The sequence below is a fragment of the Vipera berus genome, assembly GCF_964194415.1.
Source record: "Vipera berus genome assembly, chromosome: 2".
Taxonomy (NCBI): Eukaryota; Metazoa; Chordata; class Lepidosauria; order Squamata; family Viperidae; genus Vipera; species Vipera berus.
In genome coordinates this window covers 65,388,983-65,414,229 of record NC_138203.1, presented here as the reverse complement: position 1 = coordinate 65,414,229, position 25,247 = coordinate 65,388,983, and the positions used below count along the sequence as shown (strand labels likewise).

The 25,247-nt window shown below is 37.7% G+C and overlaps 1 protein-coding gene across 1 annotated transcript in view; it reads right to left on the bottom strand.

The window, feature by feature from the left end:
- FRMD3 (FERM domain containing 3) overlaps positions 1-25,247 on the bottom strand; it is a 94,716-nt gene that overhangs the window by 19,742 nt on the left and 49,727 nt on the right. The window contains exons 4-9 of the mRNA XM_081317831.1: positions 18,844-18,922; positions 7,604-7,701; positions 6,638-6,761; positions 2,420-2,507; positions 1,170-1,258; positions 407-470 (exon numbers count right to left, since the gene is read on the bottom strand). Of these exons, the coding sequence (XP_081173957.1) occupies positions 407-470; positions 1,170-1,258; positions 2,420-2,507; positions 6,638-6,761; positions 7,604-7,701; positions 18,844-18,922 (542 nt within the window). The remainder of the gene's footprint in view (positions 1-406; positions 471-1,169; positions 1,259-2,419; positions 2,508-6,637; positions 6,762-7,603; positions 7,702-18,843; positions 18,923-25,247) is intronic.

Sequence of the window (25,247 nt, the reverse complement as noted above, 5' to 3'; positions counted from 1 at the left end):
AAAAAAGCAAACCAAAACAAATTCACAAAATTACTATTTGTATTATGACTTCTGTTCTGGAAATTTGCTTCTTATTATTTTTAATTTAAAGTATAAACCAAATAAAATATATTAACATGTTAGATTATGTTAATTATATATAATTACATACACACACAATCCTTTCTTATTATACACAGACATCCATCTATCTGTGTACCTGTCTATATAATTTATCTCTATCTCATGCATTTTTGGTTAAAACTTTTTGCCACTACTCACTCATATAGTAGCATAACTAGTCTATTCAAATAGTTAAGACAGAAAGTTACTTTGTAAGAGCAAGAATAAACATATTTCATTTTTATGAGAAATACTTAATTTTAAAACTAAACTATTTCAGAATGTAAGAAACAAAATTTCTAACCTCCTTCTGAATTGCAATCACATAAAAAGTCTTCCCTTCAAACTTCAGTTTACAGACATCAGACCTATAACAAAAAAAGCTTTTTTAAATTAGGAAAACAAACTGCAGCTGACACTTCTATGTAACTATATGGAAGACAAAAAGAAACTGCTAGAAATGACTTATTCACTTCTTAACCATGTTATTCAGTTTGGATTGCTGTACTTCTAATTTACTTTGTGCCAAAATTATTCAACTGTTCCCATAAATAACGTTTGTATCTGGAGCAAAATTTCTAAAAAAAAAAACCCTCCACCAATGTCAAATTTACTCTTACTCCTGACTAGTTTCTAAAACATTTGAATTACAGAAGAAGAGGTTTTAATATTTAAAATTAATGCTGCTAAAGTTTATGACCCAGCAATAAGATAACTTTAGTTTTTTGTAGGTTTTTTGGCTATATTCAGACAACTCAAATGACTCCTCGTTCCCTCTTCCTAATCAAGGGACTCACTTTCATTTCCTGGCAGGCCAGGTCACAAGATGACTGAATCTGGCATGCTATAGTCAAATTTAAATAACTGACCAGGAGGATTTAATCTCAGACAAACCTGGGGCTTTTAGGAATAAATCAAAGGATTAGTTAAACAGTACATTATATAGATGCAGTGAATTTGCCCCAAAGGCTGTCAAGATATCCCATCCCTTTGTCGGGTGTACTTGCAAACAGTGTCTCAAATAAAGTTTTCTCTGTATTCTATTAAAAAAACATTCAGGTTCTTACCATTTTAGCAAATGTATCCTTTTATTTCCCTGGAAAACCACAAAACCTGTGGCTGTGAATCCTAAAAATGTTGTGGTCCCAGTTGAATCCTTTTAAGGAAAAAAAAGAATATTAATTAGAATTATAGGAAAGTGCAAACATTCCAGAAATGTATACTTTTACAATACAGTATCTCCTTCCATGAAGGCATTTCCACTTACAAAGCCAAACATGATGGAAGATTTTTAAATGATAAAGGAAATATTTGTAGGGGATTCATTGGCATGAAAGCAGTTATGTGTATCTTTCCCCCTACAAATTTCTAACCATCTTCCAAAGCACGATTACTATAAAATTATATAGAGTTTTTAAAGTGCAGTCTTGAACACCATTAAACAACTTTATATCTATATAGAAACACTGATATAACAATGTCTGGTGCTACTGTATATTATTGGAATGAGATCAACTTAGCACTGAAATAAGATATGCGAATTTCTGATATAGAATTTTATGTATGACAATTGCTTTTGTACAGAACCAAGTATCTACTTTGCAGCAAAACTGCTTGAGTTTGCCTTTAAAAACAATATAAAATACTTGAAAAAATGTAAACTTATAAATGAAAGCGATATCAATTTTCCTACATAATGTATTCTCTCATTTTATTAAATGTATATATCCAGCTTCTTGTAGTTATAAAAATTGCACAATAAACCCCATGTTTCCCTGAAAATAAAACCCACCCCCAAAAAAACCCTTGCCTGGTTTTTTGGGGTGGGCCTAATATAAACCCTACCTCCAAAATAACCCCTATTTTAGAGCACAGCTGACCACCCACCCCATTCCGTCTGGTTGTTTGGGGTGCCACACCCATGAGGTGAAACAAAGCAGGTGAGAGAGGGGGTGGAGCTGCCTCACACACCCCACACCTGTTTACCTCAGGATTCCCTCAGCCAGGCCTCCTACAGTCCGACACCTGCCTCCCCTCGCAGTGGCGGCACTGATAGCCCCGCCTACTAGGAGCCTTCATAGCCGCCGCCATGCCACTTCTTCTGTGGCCACTGGCTGCCTCTCGCTTTGCCCAGGGCTCCCTTCTCGGCTCCTGAGGCCTTTTCCTGAAGACTGGGTCTTATTTAACAGTATCTATCTATCCTGAATAAATTGAATAAACTATAAATTGTATAAGCTGAAGCATGTAGAAGAGACATTTACCCAATTTTGAAAACAAAAAATACATCATTTTTTTAAAAAGTCTAGAACTTTTCTACCTTGCAAGGATGAGGATCAACACCATAGGTTTCTAATGAATGTGCTCTTAATAATAAATTAAATTCAGCAACAGCTGGACTTTGGCCCCTAGAAATCATGAAAAGAGAAATAGTTTGTGATAAACTATGAACAATTTAAACCAATAATATTGGCTAAATAGGAAATAAGAAAGTTTCATGTGATTCTATTGATACTCTGCCACAAAAATTAATTCCTTTGGATTAAGCCTAGCTCCTGTTGACATATTGCAGGGCTCCAGTGAGTTGTGCAGTTAATCAGGGGCTATCAAGTATCATTCAACCAGGACTTTTTTTCTCATAGAACGCTCAGAACGGAGTTCCGGCACCTTTTTTGGATGGAACCTTGTAGGATAGGCAAGGCGGGTTGTATGACATGTGTGAGTTCCGGCACCTTTTTCTTTTACAAAAAAAGCACTGCATTCAACTATTTTCTATCTTTTAATATACACAGTATAAGCAGTTGGAACATAATAAGGGACAAGTGTCAATCTTGATTTCTATCCATTTACTTCCTAAATTCCTTGAGAAGAATTGCTCAGATTAAGTTAATCTTTTCCTGCTCTTGAAATAAATAGGAAAATATGAAAAAACATTTAGTTTATATTTGACTACGTTAGCCTTCTAATGGTCCACCTCATTTTCATATCTGACTGCTTACCTACCTATGCATGCATGTACTCATACAAACACATATCCTATAAACAACCTGGACAAAGAAACTAATTTGGCGACACACTGGAGGCTAACTTCAAAGATGTAATCTCTCAATTCCAATGTATATTTTCAGTATAGGAACTGTGCTTCTCATTTTCTGGTGTTATCCCTGGATATAGCTTAGAACAAAAGATATTCAACTGAACAGCCCTTGAAGAGGGAATAGCAGATAAAATATTTGGCAAATCCATTCATCAGAGCATTCCATAGTTTATGTCAATTTTATAATCCAGGTTGGCTTGAGTACTGATGAAAGATTAATAAAATTGAAGCATGAGATGGGTGCGGTGGTGGGATCTGAGCAGCTACAATTTTACCTCACTTTCTATGCCCATATACTGAAATTTATATATTTGTAGTGTATATAAGGCAGAGGTGGTGGTGGGATTCAGCCAGTTCGCACCAGTTTCCACCAGTTCAGCAAACCAGTAGCTAATTTTTGTTCTCCAGGCCCAGAATGGAGTTCTGGAAGCGGCATCCACACAGAGAACTGGTTGTTCACATATCTGAATTCCACCACTGGATGGGTGGTACAGAAATACAACATTGTCCTCTTGATTTACCCACATATCCAAGATTTCAGATGTTAAATCTGTGCAACCAGAAGCAAATATCACTCTGCTATTAAACAAAAAAACTTGTGTCACTGCATACAAAGTAAATTACGAAAAACCTGGCCACTGACCACTGCCTACTAACGCCGCCACCTCCTTTCTAAAGGATCAACCAAGTGTGGTCTAAGTGAGAAAAAGGGGTACTTTGCAACCAGATACATTAATCATCCAAGATCTGGCTTACTGGCAAATATGGGAGTCCCCGCCCTAAGGTTTCAAAAGTTGGGGCAACCAGAAATTAAGTCCAGATATGCAGAGCTACTATCAGCATTTAATTATTCCTGTTACCCTGCAGACACAGACAACTTTTGAACAATAACTGCAAGCTTATGTACATTCTGGCAACACAAGCAACATCACACACTCAGATGGTCCAAACATGTACTGATACATACAAAGGAAATTGTGAATAGTGTACTGATATCAGAATTAGTATCTTTTGCTCAGGACCAATCTCCACTATTGCCAGTCACCATGAGTCCCTATAAATTTACTTCATCTCCACATTTTTCAATAATCTTGGGAATAGACACAGATTAATAAAGCGCATAGTGGCCTCACCTTTGATTTCTTGAGTGCAAAACACACTATACTGTATGTTGTTGAAAGCCATTCAGATGGATCCAATTAAGATAGGATTCATTATGTTTTGAGAGCCTCAGTTACATGCAACATTTACTAGTCTTTGGTAATTTCACTGTAGACTTATTCCATTGACTATAGCATCATTTCAGATTCTGATGTCCAAGGATCTTACTTCAAACAGGCACTTATTGTCGGTCTATCTTCCTTCATACACATCCAACTATGTCTTTGCAATACAGGCTGATACTTTTCATCTTGCTTCCATGGTGAATCTGCCTCAGAGTGGGAGGGCAGTTTCCTCCCAAATATTTCCTCCGCAGGCATATCTTCCAAGAAGCTTTTACTTCAGGAAATCAGCCACACGTGTTTAAATCCTATTCCATCCCAAGAGTCTAAATCCTGTTGAATTCTTGGTCATGAAATTTGTGCCAACAAAGCATTTCCTGTACCCTCTCTGTAGCTCAGGTACACAGTGGGCTTCTGATTGAAAAAATGGAACTGCCTTAAGATAACTCTAAGAACAGATTTAAAAGTCCAGAGATGGTAACATCTGTACAGATTATGGCTGGTATTTAATTAATTTTTAATGAAGATGTTTGACAGAGCAAGAAGTTTTTGTTCTGTTTACTTGGGATAAGAAACTAATTTACTTACTGTAGTATAAAGTGCAGTAAAGTAAATACTGTAATAACTAATGCTAGCAGCTTTTTTGTACTCAAAATGCTTTAATCCCAAGCATATTTAGGCATCACTACATCTGGACTGCAAAAAATCTCCACGATTGTTAGATGGCAGCAAAGAGAGTTTTCTCTGTTTTTGCTCTCTAGTGGATGTCCAGATTTTACAGTTCAGTCTGGTAGCTACAGTTCAATCACAGACTAATCAGACTGAAGAATCAAGCAAGATGTTAGAAAACATCATTAAAATATAGATGAAATAAAATCAATGTACATGCAGTAAGATGTTTGACAATTTATATATACTGTGATTGCAACAAATAAAATACTAGTCCTACACATATAATTAAAACAAATGTAGAAGAAACAAAGATCAAAGAATGGGAAGCAAAAATTGAATCAAAAGAGGAAAAATTAGCCTGTTTAAACAGCAGATCTTCTAAACGGCACTGTTTATATTACATATCTCTTTGTGACACAATAAACTTTTACTGAAATCTTTTTTTCAATAGCAGCAAATAGTGTTTCAACAACCAAAATTATGGCATCTTGAAGCAGTTATATATAAAAAGGTCTAATTATAAAATTGTAAATTAGCAGTATTTTATCAGACTGAAGGACAATTTTCTCACCTTTGTGTTAGTGACAAACTGGAAAGTTCCTCTTGTAGAAATAAAAGCACTACAGAAAATGTTCCTATTTTTCAGAGTCAGAATTAATCATCGAATGAATAGCATAGAATAAAAATCTCGCCAACATAAAAGCAAAGATACTTTTCAGATTTTCCACTGTCATCTTAAAAAAATACTAATACCTTCATACACTTTCAAACATGGAAAGATAATTTATTAATAATCAAACAATACATTCTGATTTTGAAAATTGGATTCAAATAATTATTAATGCATGCCTTTAATATTCAGTTTTATAAACAATTCAGGTTCTTGGCAAACAGCTCACTATTTCGACATTGCAATAGTCACCTAATTGTCACTGGGACCTTCATTGCCAGCTTCCAACAAAGTCAATGGTAATCTGACATTATAAATGGTGATCATGTGACATTGGGACACTGCAACCATGTGGAATTTGCCTAATGACAGCAACTGAGACTACCCCACTGCTTGATACATAGTAGGAGGAGAAATGTTTTATTCTTATGATTAACATTGCAGATAAAATTCAAAAAGGAAAAAAAAATCTTTAGATATGTAAAAGCATTAGCAGTATCACAACAGCCATCCAGAGCACATAGAAAAGGATATAGAATTAGCAGTGCCTGAATTACAATTCCCAGCAATCCCATCCATCATCACCAATTAAAAGAACCTTAAGTTATAATTCAAAAACATCTGGAAAGCCACAGAATCCCAACTCCACTGAAACAAATGAGTTTGGGTAACCTTACTTTTGTATTGTATCATGTCTACAATGTAGTAGTAGTTTTTAAAATATCATACTACACTTAACATCTTAACCCATTAACATCTTGACTATATTAATTTTACTGCACCTATATGTAAGTAGCAAATCCAAGGGAAAATAAATTTTCCTGCAGATTCACTAAAAATAACTGAGTAACTTCCTTAAATGGCAATCTCAATTACCTGAATTCATTTTTATGTATTTCGCCAATTTTTCTTTCCAGCTTTTGAGATTGTTTAGGGAAGATCTTAAATTCACTGACGTAATTATCCACATGTTCATCAGAATCATAATCACCTAGTTCAGCTGTACAGGAAAAAGAAAAACAGAGAGGAAACACCAAATACATTCTTACTAAATGAGAAGTTCAACACTGGAAATGCACTATTTACAGTTTACATATAAATGGGTTTCACTGCACAATCCCAAAGCTCTGATACTTATCTTTAAAGTTTTTATATTTATCTCTGAGATGTTGATTTCTGAAATATCATTTTTTCCAACTGAAAGGTTGGAAAAGGTTGGCTGAGGAATTCTGGGAGTTGAAGTCCACAAGTTATAAAAAGGCCAAGTTTGAAGACCCCTGGCTTAGATGAATAGTGAAAGTAGTAGCTTCCTCAAAGGTTTTTCTTAATTGTTTCCCCACGCATGTATGTGCATAGCCACTTTGCTTCACTTTCTTCTCAAAGTGTACATACCTGCCAAATATCTAGTTTTTGAAACTACCACACAGGCCTTACAAGAGACAATTCAAAGAGAGGAGCTGCTTTCATGAGCACCTCAATCCAATGATCTGTATAGCCCTACAAATATGTAGCTTTTTACTGAGACAGCATGAAAGGTCAGCAGCATTACCTGTGTCAACAATATCATTCTCCTATAAGGTGAAGAAAAAATATGTTTTCATCCTTTATTTCAAAATACTGTGGGAATGTGAATAGAAGGCAGGAATATGCAACAGTAGAAGCAGTAGACTAGAAACAGTGGAAAGCCACAGCCTATTGTCTAACTTATATACCTAATTATAAGTGGACAAAATCCAGCCTAAAGTATAATTCATCTATCTTGGATATAACACTATTAATTTTAAAACCATGCTATTATAGTGCGCTGAAGTAAAAGTACCAGAGTATAATCATTTCACTTACCTTGAATAATGCACGCTCCCAGGTAAGCAGCATCAGAGAACCCACACAGCAAACGGCCATGGAAAATATCTCTTTTGATTTGGAGGTATAAAAGGTACCTGCATTTTGTAAGGGAAAAGATTTCTATTTTTATTTTCTCTCCTCCTCTCTCAATAATTCTAATTTACTCATTATCAGATATTGGCCGAAAATGCCACAATGAGAACAGCAGCATATCTAGAAGGCAGTTGATTAGGAAAGTCTGAACTGCAATCTGTAAAGCAATGCAGAAAAGGAAATTTAGTGTGTGAGAGAGAGAGAAAGAGAGGGGGGAGGGAGGGAGGGTATTATGTTGTGGGCTCTGATGAGCAGGAATGAAGACATGCAGTTGAATACAGAGAAACTCATTCTTTATTTAAGCTCAAACTGTACTGAGGATTTGGAGTCACCCTGCCTCAATATATAGCCAGACCCTCTGGTAGCAACCAATCGGATTGAACCCATGTTTACCGCCCAAAGTTGACCAATTGGTTGCTGGAGAACTGTTAGTTCTCCAACAACGCACGTAGTGATAATCCAAAAGCCCAGTACATAATACCCCTCCCTCCTAAGATCAGGCTAAATACCCTTGACAATAGTCAAGGCTTATTAATCACTCCCAACAACCAAAATACCAAAATAATAATAAAACAATAAATGTAATGCTTTGTTAAGCCAAGGTAGTTAGAATGACATTATGCGACCTTTACAGATGTGCCTTGTAGAATGGACTAAATGAAATTAAACAATGGATAAAATAGCTTGTCAACACAGTATAACTACAAAGAGATAAAACAACGTCTGAGTGAACATGCTTGAGAGCAGTTACAATTTACCCCCAATCTCTGTAGGTAGAGGTACAATGTCACACATTACACATCACTTTATTTTACAACATAGTCTGTAAGATATGCTGGGGGTTTGTGTGGTCTGGAGGAACGCCTTGGAGTTCCAGTCACTTTGTGATCTACCAGCTTACCCGGTGGGCTGGGTAGACCCATGTCCCCTTGTGCTCCGGTGTCCAGAGGAGTTGAATTGCTCTGGCTGGCCTCTCCAGGTTGGCCCACCCCAGACTCAGACTGTTTACCAGAGTAGGCACAGCGATCACTGAGATTTGGCTGGTTCGCCTGGTCAGGGGTCCCATGTTGCACTTCTGAGCTGCCATGTTCCTCCTCAGAATAAAGTTCCACTGAGAAAGGAAAACCCTGGTGGTTCTGGTGTGAGCTGGCTTGGGCGCCAGCTTGAGGACTTCGGGAGGGACTTGTCATAGTGCTCACATAGTGACCGTTCTGGAAACCTTTTCCTAAGTTGGTCAATGTGTCTTAAGACCAGTCGCCCTCCCTCCAACCCCACTTTATAAGATAGGGGTCCAGATTCTTTGACCACCTGACCAGGAACCCACAAGTTTCCAGGCCCATAATTCCTGGCCCAAACCCAATCACCTATTTGCAGCCCCCTCAGGGGTTTTGGTTTAGATGCTTTGGATGCCACTCTGTCTGGATGCAACCTGTCCAGTTTAGTAATTAAGCGCCTTCCCCAACGAAGCTCAGCAGGACTATTACCTGTAGTTGTGCAGGGTGTAGAGTGTTGACAGAGCAAGAAATCTGCCAGTCTATGATGCCAGTCACCTGTGATGATGTGCTTGAGCGCCTCCTTTGTTGTCCTCACCATGCGTTCGGCTTGTCCATTCGAAGAGGGGTGAAATGGTGCAGACGTAGCATGTCTGATGAGGTTAGCTCTGAGAAAAGCCTGAAACTCAGCAGCAGTGAACTGAGCCCCATTATCAGAAACCAAAACATCAGGCAACCCGTGTGTTGCAAAGAGTTTTCTCAGCACCTGGATGGTCCTAGCAGTAGTCGTATTAGGGATTGGAACTACTTCCAGCCATTTTGAGTGGCTATTCACTACTACCATAAAAAGTTGTCCTTGAAAAGGCCAAGTGTAATCTATATGAACCCTGGACCAGGGGGTATGTGTTTCCTCCCACCTATGAACTGAGGCCTGAGGCATTTCAGGCCTAGACCTCTGGCAGGTATAGCAACCATGGACTTGATCCTCCACAGCCTTATCTAGGCCAGGCCACCAAAGGTAGCTTCTAGCTAAGGCTTTCATCCGTACAATGCCTGGATGGCCTTCATGTAAGGATTGTAAGACTCTGTTCCTCAATGATGTGGGGATAATGACTCTGTTGCCCCATAATATGCAACCCTTATGTGCAGACAATTCATGTCTTCTGACAAAATAACTTTGGAAATCAGGGCCTGGACTTTTTTCCAACCAGTCCGTGTATGCCCATGACAGTACTCTGCTCAGAATTTTATCTGTGGCAGTCTCAGCAGCAATATCCCCAGCATGGAGGGGAAACTCAGGCAAGTCCTGAATGGACAATATTTTTGCAGCAGGAGCTGGATCAGGATCCATTAGTGGCAGTGGTAGTCTGCTGAGCCCATCTGCATGGCCCATTTCCTTCCCAGGTTTGTGAATTAACTTAAATTTGTATGCAGACAAAAATATAGACCATCTCAGCATTCTTGGAGATAGTATGTGGGGAGTTTGTTTATCTGTTGTGAATAGGCCCAAAAGGGGTTTGTGGTCAGTGTAGACAGTAAAATCCCTGCCATATAAATAATCATGAAATTTTTTGACTCCAGCCACTATGGCTAAGGCTTCTTTATCAATTTGTGCATAATTACGCTCAGCAACAGATAAGGTTTTAGAATAGAATGCAATAGGAACTTGTTTCCCATTCTTGTCTATGTGGCTTAAGACTGCCCCCACCCCGTAGGGAGATGCATCACATGCACGACATACAGGTTTAGACTCAATGTAATGAGTTACAGTGGACTTTTCTGAAAGAAGGGCCTTAAGATCCTGGAAACTTTTTTCATGTAAGTCAGTCTATTTCCAAGAGGCTTTTTTATCAAGTAGCCTGTGGAGGGGCTCAGCTATTGCAGCCTTATGAGGTAGAAATGTGTGATAAAAATTCAGGAGACCCAAAAATGCTTGCAGATCTGCTTTTGATTTTGGCCTAGGAGCCATTTTGATGGCCTTAACTTTTGACTCAGCAGGGTGAATTCCACTAGCATCAATACAGAACCCCAAGAATTCCGTTGATGAAACCCCAATACTACATTTGTTTTTCTTTAATTTGAGGCCCGCATCGCGGAGCCTTTGTAACACAGCCCTGAGCCTGTTGGCCAATACTTCTGGGGATTCCCCGGCAATGAGAACATCATCAAAATAAGGACAGACACCCTGTATACCTTTAAGTGTGCATTCCATAATTCCTTGGAAAATACCCGGTGCAACGCTGACTCCAAACTGCAAGCGTTTGACTTTGAATGCCCCTCTATGAGTTACTATTGTTTGAGCCGTGGCTGTGGCCTCGTCTACCGGCAGTTGCTGATACGCCTGAGCTAAATCAAGTTTAGCAAAAATGGTTCCCCCTTGCAAAGAGGCAAGAATATGGCTGACTATCGGGACCGGGTATGCATGTTGATTTAAGGCTTTAATGTGCATTTGTAGTCTGCGCAAATGCGAACCTCCCCGTTGGGCTTTAGTGGGGTGACAATAGGAGTTTCCCACTCCCCCCCATCAACAGGCTGTAATACACCCTGCTCTACTAACTTATCGATTTCAGAATCGATTTTGTATTTTAAGGCGAAAGGAACTCTGCGAGGCTTGACCCTAATCGGTACAACGTTAGGATCTAATTTAAAGGAAATTGGTGACCCAGTATAAGTTCCCAGTTTTGACTCGAAAACATCCGCAAATTCCTCACAAACAGCCATGAGGTCTGCTGTCTGTGTCCGGTTAATGCCTGTTATTTGAATGCCCAAAGCCTCAAACCAATCAAGTCCTATAAGACTTGTTCTTTGGCCCTCTACTACTATGACATCCAGGTGCCCCAAAAACCCTTTAATTTCACCAATAAGGTGGCTTCACCCTTAACTTTAACCTGAGCATTCTGAAAATCTGTTAAAATAATATCTGAGCGTCTTAGTTTAGCCCACTGGTTGCTGCGTCTGCACACAAAGTTGAATGTGTCATGCAAGATGATTGAGACTGCCGAGCCAAAGTCCAATTCCATTTTGCATGGAATTCCTTGTAGCTCTACCGAGAGCTTAAGTTTAGGCTTAAGGGGACGACAAGCCCCAGTGCGACAAACGCTTCTCTGGCTCCTGAAGAACCCCACACTAACTGGACCCAGGGCCCCAGTACCTTTCCTAGTCGGTTCCTCCGACTGGTGCTTGGGTGGCCTGTCTCTCTGGCGAGCTCTGCACACCACCACGATGTGGCCGGTCCTTCCACAAGCTCTACACATGGCCAAATGGAATCTACAATTGGCGCGAGAGTGGTTGCCTCCACACCCCTTACATCTAGGTAAGAGGACTGCCTTGTAATCATTCTCTCTTTGCTGGTTGCCACGGTTTTGCGTGCTTGGCTGTCTCTGGAGCTTGTTTATTTCGGGTTCTTCGTCTTCTGATGATTCTCCGCCGCATTTGGCGACCTCGTGGTGGACGGAATCTTCTATCTTTGGAGATTTGGTGGGCTGCACTGTTTGTACTGCACCTCCGGCTACTTCGTCAGCCATGACCTCATCTTGTGCTTCGGCGAATGTGAGATTTGGTCTGGCAAACAATCTCTGCTGCAGGGTTCTGTCTCTCAGGCCACAGACGAGTCGGTTTCTCAGACGCTCCTCTAAATTCGAAAACTTGCAGAGGTGTGCGGCCTGCCTTAGGCCCGCGATAAACTCTGATGCTGTCTCACCGGGAAGCTACACTCATTGGTCGAATTTAAAACGCCATGTCATCTCTGACATTTTTGGCTGAAAATGCCTGGTCATCTTCTTCTTAAGGTCAGCAAACGATACTGCTTCAATGGGCGTTGGTGCGAAGAGATTTTCCGCTAGATCGAAAGTCGCTGGTCCACACACGTACAGCAACTTTGCAGCTTTGAGGCCTTCCTCTGCAATCTGGTTTGCTCGTTTTTAGTTCTCCACTTGTGAGAGGTAAGACGGCCAATCTTCTGGATGTTTAATGTTGAACTCTTTGAGTTTGCCGACCTTCGGCATCTTTCCTCGATTCCTGAGTTGTTGGATCCTGCTTCTTAGGCTCAGGGAACGCGTCCTCTGAGCACACGGCCACTAGTGTAGCTTTACTAGCCAGCTAGGGAGGGGGGGGGAAGATGCCTCTTCCCTCCAGTGAGTAATGCCATCCCCTTGTGACTTCAGCCCTTAGGCGGTGAAACAGGATCCCACCTTCATCGCCACTATTATGTCATGGGCTCTGATGAGCAGGAATGAAGACATGCAGTTGAGTACAGAGAAACTCATTCTTTTATTAAGCTGAAACTGTACTGAGGATTTGGAGTCACCCTGCCTCAATATATAGCCAGACCCTCTGGTAGCAACCAATCGGATTGAACCCATGTTTACCGCCCAAAGTTGACCAATTGCAGGACTGGAGACGTCCTGTCTGGGTTGCTGGAGAACCGTTAGTTCTCCAACAACACACGTGGTGATAATCCAAAAGCCCAGTACATAAGAGAGGGAGAGGGAGAGGGAGAGGGAGAGGGAGAGGGAGAGAGAGAGAGAGAGAGAGAGAGAGAGAGAGAGAGAGGGAGGGAGGGAGGGAGGGAGGGAGGGAGGGAGGGAAAGGGAGAGGGAGAGGGAGGGAGAGAATGAATCACTTCTCTACTTACCATACTATATTTCCAATAAAGAAAAATAGTATTTAGAAGCATTACATTGAGTTACAATGTCTGGCTTATAACATGTATTGCAATTTATTCTTTTTTAAAAACAAAAATCCTATAAAGTATAGTATTGTCACTATGGGAAAACACTAAGGAATGTATACCTTCTATTTCTGTCTATGCACTCAACTTGTTTTCTATTTTAAATAGTTTTTTAAATAGACGTGTATTATGCAGTTCAATTTGCAAGAAGAAATAATATTATGGTTGCTCAATATGTCCTTAAAGGACAAGCAGTTATAGAAGGCTGATATTTTGAATAGAGGGATAGTGAGAAAAGGAGTACTTATTCTTTCTCCCTTAGGCTACTATTTGGAATCAGAAGAGAAAGGATATGGGTAGCTGCATTTTGCCTCTGGCAGTTAGAAAAAGCAGTAGGAGACAAGATTATTTACTGACGTAGTGGCAAGGGAAAGGATTAAGCATAGCTTGCTTAACAACCAGAACTGAAAATGTAACAGTCATTGAACAAAGCAGTAGTTAAGCTAGATATCAGGTGACTGCTTCAGTCAATGACCATGATCCCAGCATTCCCAGCTGCAGTCGTTAAGCAATCTTACAGATGTTTAAGCAAACGGAAAAGCTAAAATCCTTCTCTTCCTGCCTCTCTATGCCTGCAGAGCCTCAGACACGGAGAGGCAAGGAGATAAGGCACAGAGAGGCAGGGAACAAGTATTTTAGTATGCTAAGTTTGGTCCAGTGGTTAAGGCACTAGGCTAGAAAGCAGAAGACTGTAAGTTTTGGTCCCATCTTAGCCATGAAAGCCAGCTGAGTGATCTTAGCCCAATTCACCTCCCAGGATTGTTATTGTGGGGAAAATACCATGAAGAAGACATATTGGATGTATTTGCTACCTTATTTGTAAAAATAATAAAGATGGTATAAAATGAACAAATCCTTGTCTCCCTATCTCCCCATATCTTCTCTCCCTATGAGGGAGTCCTCACAACAGGTGACAACAGCTTGCAATTTTCTTTGCTGACTTTCTAGGAAAAATTACTAATGGCAATCTCATGATTGCCAGGCATTTGGTAACTGCCTGTAAGTGTGAACAGGTTGCCAACCCCTCAGAACTGCAATCATATGTCCCGCGGGAGTGTGTGAGTTTTGCAATGGTCAGAAATGCTTTACAAGCCATAAATCATCCTTCCCAAGTCTGTTGTGAATTCAAAAGGTTGTTAAGCAACTAGCTCTATCTGTATTCTGCCCATTAGGGTTGTCTGTCCAAGGGCACATATTTCTATGGTTGCTTTGAGATAAGTTGGAGCTGTTGCTAGCGTTTAACTCATCAACATATGCCCACTTCCTAATAACAAGAGCAGTTCAAGTGTGGAACCAGTGAATTAAAGACACGGTGAATTTCCCTTTATTGAATGTGCTGTCTGGAACACCTTTGGAAAGTTAGTAGAGTGTTAGCAAGACAGCACAGCTTTCCAGAGGCTCAGGGAGTGTTGTCAGAAACATTCTCCAGAGAAGCTGGGTCAGGAAAGGAAACAGCAAAAGGTGAAAAGTCTGTGCAAGGAATTAGGAGAGAAGGTAGCTGGGCAAACAGATACCTGGTCGTACTTGCTGGTGAATTGGATTGGACTGGGAGCAAATTAAATCTTGTTGACATCTGCTAAGCATGGGGAGCCACATGGTTCTGGGGAAGACAGTAGGGTGAATGATTGTTGGGCTTGTTGGGGTAGGCTGAGGTGGGCGAGGTTTCCCAGACAGTGGCAAGTAGCCCCAGAGCCACACAAGGCAAGGTGCAGGGTGGGTGGCTAAAAGGGTATAGATGGGGAGAGAGAGGGATGTGTGTGTGGGGGGGGAATTACTTTAATGAGGCTTGGGGAGGGACCAAATCTGGAATGGCTTGAATCAGGATGGGTACTCATTTAATGACCCATGATTCTCAGGTGACAACTGCAATGGGGAACACTGGGATTGCTGTTGTAAATCAGTACAGTTCCTTGCTTTAAGACAGCCCTGAGTTACGATTGCAATCCCAGTCCCAATTGTGGCTGTAAGTCAAGGACAATCTGTAAATGGTATAGGAATAGATAAATTTACTATATAATTAGTCATACTTGGATTCACCAAGCTTAACACTTTGATGAGTTTATGTGCTGTTTTTCAGGATTCCCCCAGTTTTGAACATATTCTAAAAGCCTTTAAAAATACTAATTTGAAAATTACAGACCAACTTTTAATTTTCATAACAGAAAAAAGGGTAGAGTTGGATTAAAAATTACTTTAATAATTACATATTTTTCTCTTCAGTCTCAATCAATAATTTTTATTACAGCCTAAGTCCTGATTCAATCAAAATATCTAATAATAGAAGTATTGTGTGTGTGTGTGTGTGTGTGTGTGTGTGTCTGTGTGTCTGTCTGTCTGTCTATCTATCTATCTATCTATCTATCTGATGAACAATAACAATCAGTATAATAGGATCTAAAACAATTCAAGGCAGAAATACTAATATCAAAATACTATTATAAGAAATAACAAACCTAACTATGGCATATTGTGCATAAGGTAGCACAAAACTGGATGACTTCGGAGGACATTTTTGAGTCTCTTCACTCTAAAATTAGTTTTTGAGCAAATCCATTAAGATTACTATGGTAGAAGGAAATAATTGCTCATATATATGCTTAATGCAAATACAGTGTATGAAGACTGTATTTTTGTGTGGAATATATATATATATATATATATATATATATATATATATATATATATATATATATATATATATATGTACTAGTAAATTTGTGTGCTTTATTTGTCAGCAGTTGTGGAATTAATAGTTTCAGATTGGTTTCGCCAACTTACATCTCCACCTAACATATTTTAGGAACAAAATAAAATAAGAAGGTCAATAAAGAATTATTGCTACAAATATTAAATCTGCCCCAAATAAGAACTTAAACCAGAAGGGCTTTACTTTTTCCCTATCAATTCTAAATGCAAATGGAATTTAAAGTGAGAATACATTTGCTTTTGTATTTTGTGGCGATGATTTATTTTCCCCAAATGTATTAAATTATATCTGTGAAAATTCTTTACAAAACCATAGAAAGAAATATACTTCCTTACCATTGTCAGCGAACAGCAGAAATTATTTATTCACAATACGCTATCAAAATAAAATAACATACTTTTGACAGAGATTGTCTTTGGGGATGTCAAAGTTGGTTTTTTTTCAAACAAAAGAGAATGGAAACAGGAACATCTCCTTTGAAGATATAACGATGCTTGTTTGCTATTTCAAATAAGAAATAGCTTATTTGAAGAACTTTTTACATTTTCATTTAAATATCATTTCAAAAGCATATGTATTTATTTCTCTTCATGACTTTTTGGGTTGAATTACTGATTGGCATTGCAATATATTATGCTGCATTCTTGCCAACTGAAAAATTTGAAAATCAAGTTTCAAAAGTTCATGGAGAGAAGAGATGAAAATGGTAAGACAAGAAATTTCTTTTTCATTCATATCTAATACCCACTTATTATTCTGACACAATAACCAACTCAAAACCCCCCACTTCCATCCTGTTTGAAAAGCAAAATTTATAGATGAAGAGAACTTTTCACAAAATGTAATATTTGCTGTTACTATAGGTACCCAGAGAGAAGAGTCAAGACAATGGTGATAAAGCAGTATTTATTGATCTCATCAGAGCTTTTATTTATAGCAAATTTATCATCATTTTTGGTATCCACTCTACATTAATTTAAAAACTTTTCAGAGTAATTTCTAGAATCTCTGATAATTTCTAGAATCTCTGAAAGGGTCATGTCAAAATTCCACAGTTTATATCTATTTGGAATTAAAGTACAGATCAAAGCTGCCATACTAATTTAACCCCCTGCAAGACTGATCTAGGATTTCTGGTTTAAAATGATCTAAAAAGCACTATTTAAAAAGATCAGTCTTTTAAAAAGTTTGTAAGTCTTGTGAAAAGCTGATGAAGTTGTGCCCTCCTAAACAGATAAATTGCCTTTTAAATACAAATATTCTGTCCATCTCCCTGAAATTTGGCAGATATGATGTCTGTAGGACACCGTCTAAAACCTGTAAATTTAATTTGATTAGGATTTAAAACATGTTTCCTATAGCAAAAAAAAATTTGTATGTCTGCTGTTCAAATGTCAGAAAAAAATTATTTTTTCTTAGAGTATAGAATGATTGATGATGAAGATTATATGTATCTCCTTTGGGATCCTATATTGTCCTGCCGGTACTTCCAAACCGCTCTGAAATAATTTATCATAGAATATATGAAACCTATGTAATACAGGTTCCATGGGGATGAGATAGTAGTTATGATTTCATTGTTTCATGACCTATTATTTTTATTTTTTATTTCCCCAAAATAAAAAAAAAACAGTTTACATTTCATTTCTTTAATGCAGATCAGTATTTCTTAGAACAATGCATTTCTTTAGAACCTATTGTTAATCTCTCCTTATCTAAATGCTGTTTTCCCCATCTAATTCTGTTCAGAGCAGACACTTTACTGGCTTAATTATTTGTTCGTGTATTTCTAATATTGTTATTGTACAAAATTACACAAGTTCAGGATTTCTTATGTGTGAATAGTTCTTGAGATCATTCATCTAAAATAGCAAACTATCTCATTATGCAGGTGTACGGGATGAGATGCTAGATCCTCTACTAGAATTTTAAGCATTAATTCAAGGCACTTTGAGACCAGATTTCCTGCCATGAGTTTTGGCTCCCCAAAACACAGCCTTTTCTGTGAAATTGTCAGCCTGGGCAAAACACCCGTTCTCAAAGTGCTAAATCTGTTCCCACTTGTCTACTTGTGCAGGTGTATAAACAGATAACTCTTCTTCCAAGACTACTAGCAAGATGAAATGGTTGTGCATGCATACATTTGAACAGAAAGCTAGGAACAGCCTTTGAACAAGCTGCACAAGCCTTCCAAAGGATGTAGCTGCTTTAATACTTTAAGGAAGAGTACTTCTTTCACACCCATAAGCTTTGCAAAGCCCTTCTTTCTAATACTTTGCACAATTCTACATATGTAATGCTCAATGTCAGCACTTTTGCAGCTCTATTACTCTTTGTTAATACAGCAGCAATCAAATTTCCTTCCATTTAGTTTCTTTTTTACCAATTATCAAGTAACACGCACATTCCACTTAAAAATAAAGGCAGTAGCAGCTTTGTTTATATCTTACCTGACAGAGTAAACTGAATCACTCAAAAGTTTACGCACTGTACTTTAAATTAGAATGTGCCTAATATAGGCATTGATAATTAAATTATTATCTTAATATTTTAAGGTAGCTCTAATATCTAACATACCTATGTGCGACACATATACTATTAATTGAAAAATCTCATAAACTGTTCTTTAAATCCTAAAAAATATGTATAAAATTAAAAGCCAGCAAAAGCACAGAAGTTTACTAAAGCACTAAATGCATGGACAGGACAAAAATACCTGGTGAGCTCTTCCTTAATCTTCAGGGGTTCATGCGGGTAGAATTTCACTCTAAAGCACATGGTATATGGTGGATGAGCTGAAACATTATATAAAAAAAGCATGAGCATAGCTATATAAAACATGACTTCTCATGAGATGCAACTTGTGAGATGCAGTGCATTAAATTAACAAGAAAAAAGCAAATGATAAATAACAAAGCTCAAAGTAATGGCACAAAGTTCAAAGCATAAGGAAGCTACAGCTTGTTAATGCATATATATATACCGCTCAAAAAAATAAAGGGAACAGAAAATAAGACATCCTACTATTAAATACAGTACATTGTGTTAAGTGTTCCCTTTATTTTTTTGAGCAGTATATATATATATATATGTCACACTGTAATTTTTATTTGCTTGGTTTATGCACAAATCCTGCTAATTATTCTGTCTGTCTGGATTGAATACAAAAAAAGCAGAATTGGACAATGTAATTATTAATCCAGAACCCTGTAATCCTAAACTTAAAACAGGAATGCAACAGGGAAAGATTTCTGCAACAAGACACTGATTTTACCAGTAAGGAGAATTCAGGTAACTTTCTAATGTTTGTTGCAGCTGCTAAGAAGAGTATTCATTTCACATACTTTATCAAGTACAGAATAGCAAATGATTTGCTGCATCTGTTGATTAGTACATTTTGAAAGTAGAAAAGTGTATCTTATTAAATATTATTTATATTATTTATTAACATGGTTACTGCTATTTTGTAACAATTTACAGATTGTTTATTCAATGGGAAAACAAAGGACACTGTACCAGTGATAATACAACCAGCATTTTGCAACTTATTGATAATGCAGCGCTATGCATGTTTACTGAAAAATAATCTCAATCTTCCATAAATTTCACCCTTTATAAGTGTTGCTAAGATCTTCACCACATTCATTTTTGTATGAGAATTCTACACTAGACGTAGTCCTCATTTAGCAATCACATTTGAGACTGGCAACTTATTAAAATAAGCGGTCATTAAGTAAAACCACGACTGTGCTTATGATCTTACTTCAGCTTTGCTTTCCTTTATAGACCTGTGAAGATCATAAATATGTGGATTGGTCATAAAGTTACCTTTTCATCACTGTTGCAACTGCAAACAGTTGATAAACACAGCAGTCAGTAAATGAGGACAACCTGTACTAACCTTTGTGGCTAGTTGAGAAATATTTAATCAGCTTTGTGATAGATAAATATTATTACATTATTATTCATCAATATTTTTATTATATTATCATGTTACTCTTTTTATCATAATGAGACATAATACCCATGTTTACATGGCAAGCCGGGGTCTTCTTTGTATGGGAAGAAAGATGTCTTATGCATGGCTCTCAACAGGGAGAAAAAAAGGGACAAGTGATGTTGTGTGTATCATTCTGTCACCATGTTACAGGTAGGCCTTGACTTACAACAGTTTCTTCGAAGTTATAACAGCACTGAAAAAAGGGACTTCTGACTGTTTTTCACATTTATGACTGTTGAAGCATCCTTGTGGTCATATGATCAAAATTCAGACTTTTAGAAACTGACTCTTATTTATGATGGTTGCAATGTCATGTGACCCCCTTTTACAACCTTCTGACAAGCAAAATCAATGGGGAAACCAGATTCACTTAACAATTGTGTTACTCACTTAACAACTGATTCACCTAACAATTGTCTCAAGTAAGGTCTTAAAATGGGGCAAAATTCACTTAACAAATGTCCCATTTAGCAACAGAAATGTTGCGCTCAATTGTGATCGTAAGTCGAGAACTACCTGTATATAATTTGGGTAGTGATGTGATGACACACAGGACATATCACAGCTTGTACCATACACTATGGCCTTACATTTCATACAAATCCAAATTTACAGTTCTTCCTTGTTTTTCTTTTATGATAAGTTTTTTTTCCTATACTTTCAGATAACAACTAAACAAAGAGAAAGATTTCAATCTTTCTACAATACAACTTATTAACTTAAGCAAATCAAATAAGAATCCTATGTGTAAAATGTCTTATGCAGTTACTAAAGGTTATGCATCAGAGAAAACTCTTCCAAGTAGATGCTCTCATTTTTATCATGTATCATCTATTGCTTCCTATTCTCCATATATTACTTTTCCTTCCTTTCTTCTTTCCTTCCTGCCTTCTTTCTTTCCTTCCTTCCTTCCTTCCCTTTCTTTCCTCCCTCCCTTCCTTCTGAGAATTCTGACTGAGATTCCATTGTATGTATTCATATTTTTGGTCTAATAAGCATTATTAAAAACCTTGCTTCTTTTGATGCTTCCTTAGATTTTTTTACTATTTAAGATCCACTTGAATGCTGGATAGTTGAAAACCAAAGTCAGTATGAGAACACAGTTTCAGGGTACATAGAAACCTGCCTTGTATTATTTACGTTAATCGCTCTTCAGGGATTTAGGCAGCATTCTAATCATGCTGTGGTACTATACACCAGGAATAGAACCATTGGAATTTTTTTCTAAAATAAAAAGAATAAGAAATGAAAACCCAAGAGTAAAGCCAAGGATCACTAACGCAATTGCAATGGCCCCAAGTTAGCAATAATCTTGAGCATTTTTCTGAAGAACAGACAGACAGGAAAAATGAATGAATCTGGTTATTCCAAACTCCAGTTTCTATTCAGGTGGCTATTTTCATGCACATGAGTGAGCAGCCTGGCAGAAGACTTAACATCCCGGATAAGCCCATGTACATTGACTATGCATGTACAATTGTAGATATAGATGAATACATTAATTTCAGATTTTAAAATGAAATATAGTTCAGTCACATATCAAGGAGGTATTGTACTGATGTGTATAATTTTACATCATAATTTTTAAACATTATCAATGCTATGTAACAGTGACAAGGGACTGTGACCGCCATGAAACGCTAGTGTGCAGGATGACAAAAAATAAGACAATTATTATAGATATTATTTTTGTAAGGTTCTTTTCCAAATGGAAAAAAGAGACAGACTGAATCAAAGGTAATAGTTTGAACAATTTTTTTAAGCTGCCACAAGCTGCACTTTTTAATTTTTTTTTTCACATCCAGCTTTATAGTATAGACGAAACAATGATATTTTGATGTCATAATAGTAGATGTTCCTGGTTTGTAGGCACTGTTTTAGGAGGATTATAGTTTTAAAAAATTACACCATTTTTTTCTCTGTATTTCCTATGGAATAGCAGGGAAAGGCCAGCTCAAGTATGTTGATACTTTGCATTCAAATGTTAGCAGCAGCACAAGCCAGGATTATAAAAGAAAAGGACTTAGGACTACTGTATCATGCAGTCTTCAATATATACTTCTCTAGGTTAAATACCCCTAGCTTCTGCCAATCTAGCAGTTCGAAAGCACGTAAAAATGCAAGTAGAAAAATAGGGACCACTACGGTGGGAAGCTAACAGCGTTCCATGCGCCTTTGGCGTCTAGTCATCCCGGCCACATGACCACGGAGATGTCCTCGGACAAGCGCTGGCTCTTCGGCTTTGAAACGGAGATGAGCACCGGCCCCTAGAGTTGGAAATGACTAGCACGCATGTGCGGGGGAACCTTTACCTTTACTTTTTACAACTACTAACATAATGTGATATTGTACTTGCTTTAAACCAGGGGGTCCTCAACCTTGGCAACTTTAAGACTTGGGACCTCTTCCCAAGGTCTCTGAATTCTTGGATGAATGTGTTTCAAGGTCTATCTGCTGAAATTATTTGTGAGAGGACTGCTGCTTGAAGCCTAAATGGTAATAGGCTGTGTTGTTTGTCTGAATTGTCAAATGTTGTCAGAGCATGGCTTCCTCCTTTCCTGAACCATCAGTTCTGATCTTTGTGTCTTTTCCCAGCAGGGTTTTCTGACTGGAAAGATCTGACTTCCTAGCTGTCATCAGCTTACTTCTCTACATTCAGAACTCTCAATTTAAAGCAACCATATTTGGTTTCTTTAAAGTCACAATCACTGAAAACCTACTAAACAGTAATTCAGTCAGGCTTCTGGTATAGTCGTAGTATTTTAACCTAATCAAAAGTATACATTATAAAACATAAGCAAGATAAATATATCCTTTTTCACATCCTTTATAGTATGTGGATAAGGAAATTAAAGACTAACCTTAATTGTTACCTTATTCACAGAAATTATCAGCCTGCTAATTAATAATTCCTTTCACCTTTCCCCCTTTAGAAAGATTCAAGGCAGGATCTAACTGTAAAAAGAATTCCAACTACTGTACAAAAAGAGAACTCATAACTTAACAGATGAGAGAAGAGTCAAATTATAAAAAATAAACTCAGCTTATTATTCTTCCCAGTGTTCCAAAAAATGGGATAGAAACTTACCAAAGAAATACAATAAATTATATCTTAGTGGTATCAGCCACCACATATTATACTCTTTTAAGTAAGTGCTAAAAGATCATAAAAAGAGAAACATTAGCAATTCATGGGGGGGGAAAAACGTACTGGGTCAGTTAAATATGTATATATCATGCAACAAACCCAATGAGTAGCAGTCTGTCAATAAACTACAAGTATAAATGTAAACAGTCAAAAAGCAAAATTATTCCTATGCAAAGAAGGTGCATAATAATCAAATTTATAGTAGCAGAATGGTCTTTCATCTGTCAAAGAAAGCCAGCGGCAATGTCATATTGAAAGCCCCAATGCTCTGCCAATCTCTCCTGTCATTTGAGCCAGTTTTTGCCAAAATAGATTCAAGATCTTAATGGTTATAGTACTCTATTCAATACAGCTAAAGCTATGCTAATAACTTACTAATTTACAAAACAATATTTGAGTACAAAGGAAAGGGAAGGAGAAAAATCTTCCTTATACAAATGTGAATGTATACCACATGCAGTGACAACATGGACCAGAAACCAGTTTCAATAAAGATACTACTGAATATGAAGAGAACCTTGAGATATAATCAGAACTAATTTCAGCTAACTTATACATATTTTAAATATCACTTGCAATTCAAACCAACTCTAAACAAGAAAGAAAGACTTGGGGGAAAAAAGACTTTCTAGAATGTGCTTATTAATTAATTTCTCATTTTTGTACCCTGTCCCAATTCAGCAATAGGGATAGATACAACAGCCTAAAAATACTGAATAAAAACAAAAATGAAATGGATACAATTAACAGAAATCCACTAGATGGCCACCCAAAGAGCAGGAGGGAATAGTGTTGTTTTAATAGTTTTATAAAGTGTCAGGAGAGAAGGAGTTGCTTAGAAGGAAGGAGACCTAAACTACAGACCCACAATAGTGAAAATCTGCATTAGTCTGTGTTCCCTTTGCCTCATACTAAGTGGGGATTCTGAGGAGGCCTTTTTGTGGTATTTTTATTGGTAGTCAGACTCAGCCTTGGCAAGGCAGTGCCTGATGTAATCCAGTGCCACACTGCAAACGGCCTTGCATGTCCTCACCAGCATTTTGAACTGGACCTCAACATCTACTGATATCCCTTTGCAACTACCTCAGTAGCAGCATTAGTTTACTATGACAGGATTGTTCCATCAAACAATCCAGCTTCTAGATTTTGGGCCAAAGCTCAACTTACATACAGTAGTGTAATCCAACCAAGTAGTGATGAAAGCATCAGATACCTCTATGCAGTTCTCCTACTTCAGTAGTTCAAAATTGGACAACCTTGGCTACTCTACCAACAGCGTAAGCAGCAGCTGTGAATTAAGGGCTCCAGATCATGAACCAACTCCTTCAGAGAGATTACCACCTCTTCCTAATTAAGCTAAAATTCCTAAAAAGCAATTTGGCCTTGGAAGAATTTGGTCTATCTTGCATCCGCCAGACAAACTCCACATATTTATTCAAGCTTTCCATAGTATATCCTTGGCCCAGCCTAGAGTAGCAATGTACATCTGTGTATCATCCATATATTGGTGACACTTCATTCCAAACTGCTGGATACAAATGATATATGAAAAGACCTTGAAAGATAGGGTGGTTTTATTCTGTCAATCCTTGCCTGAAAGGATCTAGAAAATGGAACATTTCCAATCAGAAATGCTGGAATTGGCATCTGTGGATACTGTTATGTCCTGGGAATAGGTCACAATTCAACATAATTAAGTCTATCCTCCTAGATTAAATACAGCCTAAAATTTAAATTTTTGACTTCTGAACTAAAGAAATAAGCAATAATGTTTGTCTAATTTTAACCATTTATAAAGCAGAGAAAAGGGAAATAGCTAAACTCACCAACAGCATAGGGTTGATCATACTTTTCAAAAGACCGAACAAAGGATTCAAAATCAAATCCTACAAGAAGAGGTTAGGCAACTGGGTATGTTTAGTCTTGAGAAAAAACAATGGAGCAAGGATATTATGCCATTCTCCAAGAATGT